The sequence below is a fragment of the Panthera onca genome, chromosome A3 (assembly GCF_046562875.1).
Source record: "Panthera onca isolate mPanOnc1 chromosome A3, mPanOnc1 haplotype 2, whole genome shotgun sequence".
In the NCBI taxonomy this organism is placed as follows: domain Eukaryota; kingdom Metazoa; phylum Chordata; class Mammalia; order Carnivora; family Felidae; genus Panthera; species Panthera onca.
The window spans coordinates 79922482-79934968 of NC_138341.1; the positions used below are offsets into that span (position 1 = coordinate 79922482).

At 34.8% G+C, this 12487-nt stretch overlaps 1 protein-coding gene across 6 annotated transcripts in view; it reads right to left on the reverse strand.

The window, feature by feature from the left end:
* Positions 1–12487, reverse strand: part of REV1 (REV1 DNA directed polymerase) — a 93082-nt gene that overhangs the window by 50649 nt on the left and 29946 nt on the right. For 2 of the 6 annotated variants that reach the window (XM_060645404.3, XM_060645385.3), the window contains exons 2-3: positions 12237–12300; positions 10727–10853 (exon numbers count right to left, since the gene is read on the reverse strand). In XM_060645404.3, the coding sequence (XP_060501387.2) occupies positions 10727–10853; positions 12237–12290 (181 nt within the window). In that variant the 5' untranslated portion in view covers positions 12291–12300. Of the gene's footprint in view, positions 1–4293; positions 4448–10726; positions 10854–12236; positions 12301–12487 lie in introns of all 6 variants that reach the window. The other 4 variants (XM_078444390.2, XM_078444391.2, XM_078444388.2 and 1 more) reach the window with 4 other exon arrangements.

Here is a 12487-nt window from a genome sequence, read left to right on the forward strand (position 1 = left end):
ACCAAACAAATAAGAGTAATATAAGACTTTATTTTTAAAGTTCAATCTATATACTTACTTATACTTACTTTGTGCATTCCAGCATAGTAGTATACTTACATACACTTACATATACTTACTATTTTGTATTCCAGCATAGTAGTGAGAAAATCCTGATTCACACACATTAGAACTATTAATATTTTCAACTATTTAAAAGAAGTTATATTCCAAGGTCTATGTAAAAAGTACATAACCTAACAACAAAAGGTACAAAACATTTCTAGTAAGTAGTATATTTGAATATTTGTTTTGTGTTTTTAGTGTACTTAAAAATACATACAATTTTAAGACTGTAAAACCTTTCAAGTGTTTTGGAACTGAAGTTAATAACCTATTTAAAACAACTAGCAGTTTTAATCAGGCATGCAACAGCACTTATTATATCTGGAGACAGGAACCTTATTTAATGAGTGATAGTATCCTCAGTACCCATATTTTCTTTTCTTCTTTTTTTTAATGTTTATTTTTGAAGGTGAGAGAGAGAAAGAGACAGAATGCAAGTGGAAGAGAGGCAGAGAGAAAGGAAAACAGTCCACACAGAGCCCAACTCAGGGCTCGAACCCACGAACTACAAGATCATGACCTCACTGAAGTCGGATGCTTAACCGACCTAGCTACCCATGTGCCCCCCCTCATTTCAAGCATCTCACTTAGAATTTAGTAAGGATTTCACAAATGCTTTTTTTTTTTTTTTTAACACAAGATACTCTATCAGATAAAAATTTCTGTGGGAACAGAGAGCTGACAAACATTTGACTGAGTTGAACCCAGAAAACTACGTAGGATTTTACATTCAGATAAGCTGAGGAAAATTGGTGAGCAAAGCTGTTAAGGAATGGGGGAGAGCTGTGGCCATAGAGTTGAAAGCACACTTTTCAAAGAACTAGGAATAATCTAGTTTGAGAGCTATAGGATGAATTAGCTTAAAGACCACACTGAGAGGACATGGCAGGGTTTGAATTTATGCTCTGTGGAGTCTTCAAGAAAGAACTAGGACCACTGGATGGAAGCTATAGGAATGCATGCACATTTTAACTCACTAAAACGATCATACCTGCTCCAAAATGAACTGGCTTGCACCCCAAGACAGTATACCATCACTGGAGTCACTGCAAGAGGCTGAGTGGTGGCCTGTCTCTAACTCAGCAATACTGAAGACATAATTCACACACAGACCATGATTAACTTGAAGACTTAAATTCCCTCCTAATCCCAAGATTCTGAGTCTGTGATCTAAAACAAGGGTCAGCAAACTAAGCCCTTGGGCCAAATCTGGCCCACCTGTTTTTGTAAATAAAGTTTTATGGAATACTACTCTCATTAATTTACATAGTGTCCATGGCTGCTCTGAGGGCTATAATAGCAGAGCTGAACAGATGCAACAGAGAGTACATGGCCCACAAAGCTCTGGTCCTTCACAGAAAAAGTTTGCTAACCCTTTATCTAAAATACAGCCAAAGACTACTACTTTATGAAAACAAAAACAAAGTACACTATTTGTTCTAAATATTTCCATTATCCACTATTTCAGATACTACTCAGAGAGGATAGGGTAGGTTATGCTGCAGTAACATATGACCCCAAAATTGCAGTGACTTAAAACAAAGGTTTATTTTTCACCCATGAAACATTTCCATCCTCTGCCATCATGTCCATGGAGCTGTGGCTCCATGTTATCTTTATTGACATCCAGACCGATGGAGCAACCTCAATCTAGAACACTGCCAGTCATTGTGGCAAAAGAAAAAGAGGGTATAATGAAACACAAACTGACTTTTAAAGCTTTATCCCCAAAATGATATATACCATTTCGCTTACATTTTGTGAACATGGCCAAATCTGACCTCAACAAGTAAGGAAGTAAAATCCTTACCCAGGGAGGGGAAGCAGATTTTGGTGAACAAAAATACAATCCACCACAGAGTGTATTTGGAAATATTTATGTAAGTAATTTGTCTTCCCTACTTCTACAACCTATACCAGTAGATCTATACTGATGTTCAGCCTAAAAACAAACAAAAAAGCAAAAAAAACAAACAAAAAAATTTAGCAAAAATTACTAAGCAAACAACTTAGTAATTTCATATTTCCTAACATAAATATTAAAACTCAGAATTACTTAAAGATTACTCTCTACTATAAAACATGCCTAGAATAAAAAATCTGAAAATAGAAGAAAATACATCACTCATACATAGTTCTATGCCCCAAAAAACCACTGTAATGTATTTGCTTCTATCATGTTTTTTCCTGTACTTTTCTGTTTGATTGTCCCCTACTTTTCATTTTACATTCTACCCTTTCACATTTACCAAAAATTTTCCTATATTATTATAAATTATCCATTGTTATCTTTTGAATTGTTATTTAATGTTTATTTTGAGAGAGAGCGTGTGCAATTGAGTGTGCGCACAGGGGGAGAGGCAGAGAGCCAGGAAAGAGAGAATCCCAAGCAGGCTCTGCTATCAGTGCAGAGCACATGGGGCTTGATCTCACAAAACTGTGAAGTCATGACCTGAGACAAAATGAAGAGTCAACTGCTTAACCAACTGAACCACCCAGGTTCAGTTTTAGGTCACCTTATAGATGGTATAATTTATAACTAAGTTTCTATTCTTATACAGTGCTTTGCTTTCAACCAAAACAACATGATTAAGATTATCTTTAATATTAACTTATAATGGAAGGCCAATTAGGCTTATGGCCTTAGAATATAGTCTCAGAAGAATTATTGAGCCAAACGTTATAAGCATATTAAAGTCTCCTCATGTATTTCATAATGCCATTTTCCAAAGCCAGTATACCACCTTACACTCTTGCTCCATCAATGAATGGGTTGGCTATTCTCATCCATCTGTTTATGTATTAGGTATATTCACATAATAATTTTTTGAAATTAAATAAATTTTGCACAAAATTTATCCTGCTTCCTTATACATTTCTCTAATAGTGAAGGTGAACATATATTTACATGTTTGTGACTCAGGTCTATTTCCTGAAATAAATGGTTTCTGAAATCTGCCCTTTAATCTATTGGGATCTGAGTGTTTTATTCCTTATGATTTTGATGGATAAGCTTTTTTCCAGTCATCCAATTTGTTGCAACAAATTATACTGAATAATCCTACCCTCTCCCCCACTTATCTGTGGTTCTTTACAACTCAGAATATTTAAAGCAGTGCTTAAGTGCTAGGCTGTTCTAAGTGATTTATAAATATTAACGCAGTAATTTATAATAAGTACATAATATATATATACAAATGATATCTAATTTACATACCAAATTTATATACAGAGAATTTATTTCTGAGCAATTCTAAACCATGTATCTGCCTATTCTTACACCAGTTACGTCAAGTTTTAAATGCTTATAGCCTTCCTAATAGGTTTTGACATGTCAGAGCTAGTTCTCTCCTCACTGTTCTTCATCATTGCCTTAAGGTACGCTATTGTGGGGGAAACAAAACGTAAGTCAGATAATTTGCTGTAGCAGGTTGGCTAATAGCTAACAGTACTAACAACAAGGACAAAAGTATTGGGTTTGAAGAAGTATTGCTATTGCAACAAAAGGATTTCTGGCATTCTAAAAACCCAAACTATTCACCAGAACTTCTTATGTAAAATAATAATGGGTGTTCTTAATGACAATGAAGGCACTCTAGGATCCTAAAGTATCTTCTCAAAGTTTAAAATTATATTCCACAATACTCCTGTAAGTTTACAGAACATTCTATAAGAATGTTTTGAATGCAACTGAAGTTCAGAACTAAAAACAACCCTAGTAAGAGACAATTACACACAGTAAAAGTAGAAGGCATCTATCACAGGACCACAACTTAGGCCTGACGTTCTGCAAGTGAAATCCCACCATAGCAAATAACCACTACAGAATGCAAAAAGAAACACATGAAGACCACTCTCATGTCTCTAGGCTCAGTTTAGAACAGTTTTGGTTATCTGGTTAAAATAAATTCTAAAAACAAACTTTAGGGACGGCTGGGTGGCTCAGTCCATTAAGCATCTGACTCTTGGTTTCGGCTCACGCAGGCCACGATCTCACGGTTCATGGGTTTGAGCCTTGTGTCAGGCTCTGCGCTGACAGTGCAGAGCCTGCTTCGAATTCTCTCTCTCTACCCTCCCCTGCTCGTGTTCCCTCTCTCTCAAAATAAATAAATTTCAAAAAAAATTTATTATCTTGCACGAAAGCTTTCCTTGATACATCTCTAATGAGAAAATATTCATCATGCGCACCATTTCATTCTGTATATCCAAAGAGCTTGATTTAATGTTGGTTGTGCTACATACATGGTAGAAAGAAGTAAACCAAATGGCTGCTTACACCTCCTTTGGTCCTACAGTAGTAATATCCTTCATTATTTCATTATTTCATTTGAGTCTCACAATCCTATAAATTAGAAAAGATAATTTAGCACGGTTACTGATAAGGAAATAGAAAAAAATTAGGTGACTTGTCCATAATCAGTTAGCTATTATGCAGACCCTTTTTGTCTTCTGACTCCCAACTGTTATTCTTCCTCCAGTAGCTATGCTTACTCTCCTGACTCCTTTCCTACCTAACTACCTTAGAGTTACCACATTCAACTATAAGCCACATACACTTAACCAAACAAAAATTGAAGAAAAGATTCAAAAGCCTAGAGAGTCGTGAGTAACTATCAGGTGCAAACACCTATTAGACACTGGACAAAAATACAGTGGGTGGCATAAAATAATACAGTAAGTCTCTCCCATGTTAGAGGTTAAATTCCTATATCTCTGATTTATAAGATCAGAGTCTCACAGAAAATTAAAGAAAGATATGTATTTACAAAAAAATAATTTCTGGAAAGCATACGTTTCTTAATAAAAATTAGATTTTTCACCACTAAATGGGGCTCTTTTCCTAAGACATCACAAGGTTCAGAAAACACCAAAGTAAGGTTAAGGTCATTAAAGTTTTCAAACAAATCCTTATCACTTGAAATGTAAGCCTGTCATACTTGCACATTCCCTTGTTCATTTTGCAATGCATGCCAATATGTTTGCCTGCCCACCTATTTTTTCACAAATCTCAGCAGTGCCAAAGCCGTTGGACCTGGTCTTTTATCTACATATTGAAAAAAGTACAAAATAACCAGAACACCTCTTGCCATATTAACTGTCCTGATCCCACTCAACAGAAGATAGCAATTACAGTTCACAAGATTTGGTACTAGCTCACTCTGGGAGCTTTCACCAAAATAAGCATGCTCAGGGCCTATCTCCCAGAGATTACAATTCAGTAAAAGCCTATAATGTAGCTTATTTCTTAATTAAAAGCTATAAATTCAAGAAGACGGAGTTGAATTAACATATGAATGAAAAGATTTTAACAGTATGATGTACAAATACAAAACCCTGTTATTCACTCATTTACTCAACTAATATTTATTAGCCATCTCACAATGTACCAGGCACAGCTCTAGGCCACTGGGATATAGCAATGATCAATAAAAACTCATCTCTGTGCTCCATGGTAGTACTTCTATTTCACTGGGCAGACAGAAAACAAGTCAAATAAATGATACCAGTTCAGGTACAAATAAATTCTATAAAGAGAAATACAGCTGGACAAGGGGTCACGAAAGCAATTGAAGGGTAAGGTACACCTATCTTGGATAAGTGTGGTCAGGGAAAGTCTCAAAGGAGATGACATTTGATCAGAGATGTGAATGATGAAGACCTGGGGACATCAGATGGAATAGCAAATTTAAGGCCCTACAGTGTAGGGCCCTCTGTAGCCCTCATGTTTGTCTAGGGGCTACTACATAAAATGGGCTTTCTGACTCCAAAAAAACTTAAAACATAAAGTAAGACCTGACAATATAAGACTCAGGTATCAAAATAAATGTTTCTAGTAGTGCTGCTATGAAATTTAAATACTATGGACTGGCTTAGGAAAGGAGGCAAAATCTAATTTAATCTGAGTCTTAATGGATGGGTAGAATTCCAGTTCACAGTAGTGAGGAAAGCAGCTTTTCACAAGAGGCAAAAGCACAAATGGAAGCGCAGAAACAAAAGTACAAAGAAAAAACCTAAAACATCAGAATAAGCCCAATGACCAAAATTAGAGAATATAAAGGTGAAAATGTACATTACGATCAGGACAAGAATGCCTTTACCCTTCCTCATTTAGAAAATGCCTCTTTATCCAGACTGGGCTTAAAAAGTCAATCCCTTTATGAAGGATTCACTAACTCTCAAAGGCAGTAACTTCTCTTCTGTGTTGCCATCCACGTTCCTCTGTACCTCTCAGAGATTATTACTCACCACAAAACCCACATTATTCATCAACCACCATCTCTGTTCAAACCTAGTTACTAACACACAAGCAGGATAGAAAATACATTTGTTCAATCAGTTAAGGTGGAATAAAATGGGATGGAAGGTCCACAGACTAGAAAACTCAACAGAGTAAAGACATCAATTCTCCTTAAACTGATCTACAGGCTTAATGTAATTCCTATCACAATCACAACAAGGTATTTATTTTATAAACAAAGACAACCTTATTCTAAAATTTATATGGAAAGGCACAGGCCCTAAGAATAACTAAAACAATCTTAGCAAAGAAGAAAATGGAAGTATCATTCTACCTCATGTTAAGGCTTACAATACAGATAATCAAAAACCAGGTGGTACCAGTGAAGAGAGACATGCATCAATATAATAAAACAGAGAATCCAGAAACAGACCCAGATACGTCCAACTAATTTTTGATAAAAGTGCGAAAGTAATCTAATGGAGGAAAGATAATATTTCAACAAGCAGAACTAGAGCAGTGGGATACCCATAGGCCACCAAAAAAAAAAGTAAAAATTAACTCAAAATGAATCATGAACTTAAAACATAAAACTATGAAAATTTTTAGAAGAAAACAGGTGAAAATCTTTGGGATCTAGTATTAAGCAAAGACTTTTGAATTGAAAACACAATCCATAAACGTAAAGATCCATAAACTCAACCTCATGAAAATTAAAAACTCTGCTCTACAAAAGACCATGTGAAAAGGATGAAAGACAAGCTACAGACTAAGAGAAATATCTGCAAACCACACATCTGACAAAGGAGTAGTATCTGGAATATATAAAGAACTCTCAAAACTGAAGAGAATATAAAACAAATTAGAAAATGAACAAAGATGTGTACAGAGTTTCACTGTCAAGGACATACAGATGGCAAACAGACGCATCAAAGGATGTTCACGATCAGTCATCAGGCAAATAAAAATTAAAAGCACAATGAGACAGCACTACACATATTAGAATGCGTAAATTAATTTAAAAAACAAAAACAAAAAACCAAATTGTCTTTACGAAATGCTGGTGAGGATGCAGAGCAATTGCAACACAAATAAAAACCACAATGAGATAGGAGGACACACCTATTAAAATGCTTAAAAAACACTAAATGCTAACAAGAATGCAGAGAAATGGGTCACTCATAAATTGCTAGTGGGAATATAAAATAAAATAGCACAGCCACTGAGAAACCATTTGGCAATTTCTTTAAAAAACTAAACGGGCAACTACTGTATGTATGACTTAGCAACAGCTCTCTTATGTTCACACAAAATCTGTACACAAATGTTCAGAGCCAAAACCAGAAAATAATCCAGATGTTAAATTATTTTTAATGTTTATTTTTGAGAAAGAGAGAGAGAGGAAGAGACAGACAGAGCCTGAGCAGGGGAGGGGCAGAGAGAGAGGGAGACACAGAATCTGAAGTAGGTCCCAGCCTCTGAGCTTTCAGCACAGAGCCCGATGCCTGGTTTAAACTCAAGAGCGGCGAGCTCATGACTTTAGCTGAAATGAGACACCTAAGTGAATAAGCCACCCAGGCGCCCCAATAATCCAGATGTTCTTAAACAGGTAAATGTTTAACTGTAGAACACTCATATAATGGAATACAACTCAACAATAAAAGGGAAAAAACTACTGATATATACAATGTATATGAATCACAATTTAAAAAGCTAATACTAAAAGGTTGTATACAGTATGTTCTTTTATGTAACATTCTTGAAATGAAAAAAGTATAGAAATGGAGACTAGGTTAGTAGTTAAAAGGACTAAAATGAGGCTGAGAGCCTTTTGTCTAAAAGGGCAGCATGAAGAATCTTTGTGGTGTGGAAACATTCTCTATCTTGAATGTATCAATGGCAATTTCCTGGTTGATACTGTACTATGGTTTACAAGATATTACCATTGAGATAAACTGGGCAAATGGTTCATAGTATCTCTGTAGTATTTCTTATAATGGCATGTAAATTTACAATTACCTCAAAAAAAATTTTTAATTAAAAAAACAAAAACAAAAACAAAAACAGGATGGAAGGTGAAGAAGTTAAAGAATCTTTTTATTAAATTAAATTAAATTAAATTAAATTAAAGAATCTCTTCTTTAATTCAACGGTAATTGGTTTGCAAAGGATGGGAGTTAACAGAGAGAAGTTCAGGTGGCACACCTGGGAGCTTCAAAGGAGTCAAGAAAACTTGGAATGTTGGGTGCCTGCGTGGCTCAAGCGTCCGACTCTTGGTTTCAGCTCAGGTGAGTTTGAGCCTCACGTCGGGCTCCGCATGGGCAATGCAGAGCCTGCTTAAGAATTCTCTGCATCTCTCTCTTTCTCCCTCTCTCTGCCCCTCCCCTGCTTGCTCTCTATCTCTCTCTCAAATAAACATTAAAGAAAAAGAAAACCTGGAATGTTAGTCTATGGGGAGCATGATTAAGAATCAACAATACAGCATTTCCTACTTCTCTTACTGCAGCTAAAGCACTAATTGACTATACTGCTAATTCATTACACAGAGGCTGTTGATTCTTTTATCTACAGAGTATTCACTAAAACTGAAAATATTTCTAAAAAAATTGTATCATCACAACTTGCAAGTCCCTATGAAATTCAACATAATGGAATTTTACTTGTAGAATTATAATAATGTTATCCAAGCAACAGTAAAAATTATTATCCCTATCCTAAAGAAAAGGATAGGGAAAAATAATGAAAAGGATAGGGATAAAACTGGGTCCAAATAAAATGAGTCCAAAGAGAAAATGTCTTATGGTCACACAAAAATTGGTAACAAAAATAGAATCAGAATTCCCGATTCTCAACCATGGGAGTGATTACTACAGCTTTTATTTTCTCCCTCACACAAAGGATCTCTTTCTTAATAATGAATAAGGGTACCCTCGTAAACTGGGGACTTCCGTAACTGGCTAATATAACAAGCGATGTTTCTTCTTTTTTTAAAAAACATTTTTAATCTTCATAATGCATCTCAGGAAAGTCAGTGGAACCTGAATGTTCCAGGATACTTAAGCAGAAAAGTTGCATGTTGTGAACTTTCCCAGAGCTGCACCAGCATTCATTGTGAGGTAACATTCTTAGACTAAAGATGCCTGATAAAACTCAACCAGGAAAACGTTTTCAGTTAATTAAAACTTAATTTTAATTCAATAAATATTTCCTGAGTGGTTAATGCCCAGAGACACCAGGATACAACAGTAATGAAAATGTGAAAGTGTTTCTCTCGCTCTTATCCAGTAAACAGACAACTAAAGAAAGATCCAATAAATGCTAACAAGCCATAGCCCCAAAGGAGCAGAAGTCACCTATCCCAGTAGGAAGACAATCAGACAAGTTAGAGGAAGTGATTTATAAAGAGACCTTAAAGATAAGTAACACCCCGCTGAGAAGCAAAGAGAGAGACATATAACAGAATGACACAAATATTTATAGCCATTCACTTAAAAAAAAAAATAAATAAAGTGATCTTAAGAGAGGAATTCTCAAGAGATGAAAACTTTAGTAATAAAAGCTGACAGCCAACAGACAAGTGATAACTGACTTTACAGACCAGAGAAAGAGAAAAACCTAAGCTGGCTATGTGGAAGCACACAAGAGTCTGTTTGGTGCCAGTGAAAGCAAGAGAAACTCATGAAAAAGAGGCACTGGGTATCTCCAAAAGAGGTCATGTGGATAGGTTCTGAAACAAGAAGTTTATGGTTTAAATTTTGTTTAAGAGACAAATTAGAATTCCAGATGTCCTCTCCCACCCAAAAAGAAAAAACTATCCTGTCCCTTCCAGGGAGTAGACTCAATAACAAAAGGAATACAGGAAGGGAGAAGTGGATATAGGGGATGAAAAAAAAAGAACAAGATTAAATGAAATTCTGTTTTTTAAATTGTGAGAACTGTGGCCTCTTTCTTCTCCAAGCTAGGTTTATATACCCTTCTCTAACCAAAATTCTGGGAAATCTAACACACACACCACACCCTCCTCCCCCATCAGCTCAAAAGGATCTATGCAAATCCACCGATGAAATGGCCCTACCAGATGCCACTATACTGAAGCTCACAGTGTACATGTCCCACATATGTGTGATGAGCTTCCAATCAGGTGGTTAAGAAAGAAGACTATTTTTAACCTCATTTGGCTTTTTCAAACTTGATAAAAATTAAAATAAAAAACACAATGGCAGGTATAGGTGGGATGAAAAGGAAATGTCCAAGACAATAAGCGGAGGTTTTTATCATTTTTATATACAAGATAACTAAAAACAGAATTTAAAGCAAATCACACTCAATCTTAATGAAAGTACATGCCAAAACAGGATACCTAAAAAGTAAAAAGTACTCAACCTGTATATCCATTAACATAAATGGCAACTCCACTAAAAATTGTAGATGAAGTTCCATCCTTTTGTAGAGCAGCATCTGACCGAAACTGTTCCTCTAATTTCTGGACCTTGGCAGCCATATACCCACCCTGGAATTAAAAAAAAAAAAAGTAAACCAGTTACAAAGGTTGTATTTTCTAATCCCCCCCCCCCCAATTTTAACAGAAATTTACATTAAAAAGAAAAGTACCTTATTCTATGCTAGTGACCAAGGTATAATGACATAGGATATAATTATAAATATTCACCATAAGGCAAGGCAATAAAAAAGGTTTTTCTATCAACTCAATTCTTAATTATTTTATCACATTCTTATAACAGTTATTTTAAAAGTGGGAAAAGGTAAGACAAGAATAATGAATTTAATGCTACAAAATATTGTTCTTATCTACAAAATCAAGCAGAAGTTACACAGAAGTCTAAACCAATTAAAAATTTGACAAGTGGTCAGTAACAGTGTATTTTCAATTGGTTTCCACTATCTTCTGAATACAGGAAACTTAGAATTAGTAATTTAAAGCAAAATGAAACAGTTCAACAAACGAGTACAGCTCTCCATACATGTAGATAATACAATAAATGATTCAGTGGCCAAATTCTGGATCTAATCAATCTACTTGACAGCAGTAATAATTTTCACTAGAGAACATCAACCTCGGAAAGAACATAAAAACATTATTTTTGCTAAAGACCTATACAAATCTATGAACTTAGCTACACTTTTCCTGAACATTAAACTTAATTATGTGATAATTAAGCTTAATTATGTGAATTATCGATTGTTTTTTGATTTTACTTTACTGATAAAGAACTATCCATTAAATCTTTAAAATACAGTCATAGAAATCTTCAAAGTAGTACTTATTTCCTCCAAAATGGAAATTATTTTGCTGGTTTTGATTATTCAGATATTACATGCTCATTGTGGAAAAAAGTTTTTTTTCAGAAAATATAAAGAAAATGTAAATTAGGTATAATCCCATTCACTGTTAATGTTCTGGGATCTATTTTTAAATTTATTACTATGTCTCAGAATATGCACATTTTACATAAATAGGATCATAGAGAATAATCCTTTATGAAACAAGATTTTAGTCAAGGCCATCTCCAGTTAAGAAATAAAAAGCTAAATAATGGCTGAACAGTGTTCTACTGCACAGTGATAATTAACTTGACCAATCCTCTACTACAGTATATCTGGTATTTTCTGTTTTTCAGTATTACTAGCAATGCTGCAATAAAATTATCACAAATAAATATTTGTACACCAGAACATTTATTTCCTCAGGATAAAATAAAGTTCGGGTGTTAAAAAGTTTAAACAAGCTTTCAATACATTGTGAAAACTCAGAAGAGGTGGTATCTAGAGTGATTTACAATTTTAAAAAATGCCTTAAACCACACTCCAACCTACAAGAACGAAAAATACCTAGACAATTAAATATAATTATTTTTATTCTTTTAAAACACACCCATTTTTCCCAGCCATCATTTTCAGCTCGCCTCCTCCCTCCACCTCGTCTCATGGTGGAGCGTCTGTATTAAGGGGGGAAAAAAAAAACTGTCAATTTTATAACGTAATACTAATTGACATTTTATTTCAAGTCAAGAAAAATGACAATTTAAAATAAACTCAAATATTCAATTTGTGAAAGTTAAAACTTTTCCCAAAGCATAACATTCTCCTGCTTCACAAGTGAGATTTGTACCTAAAACACCCTTC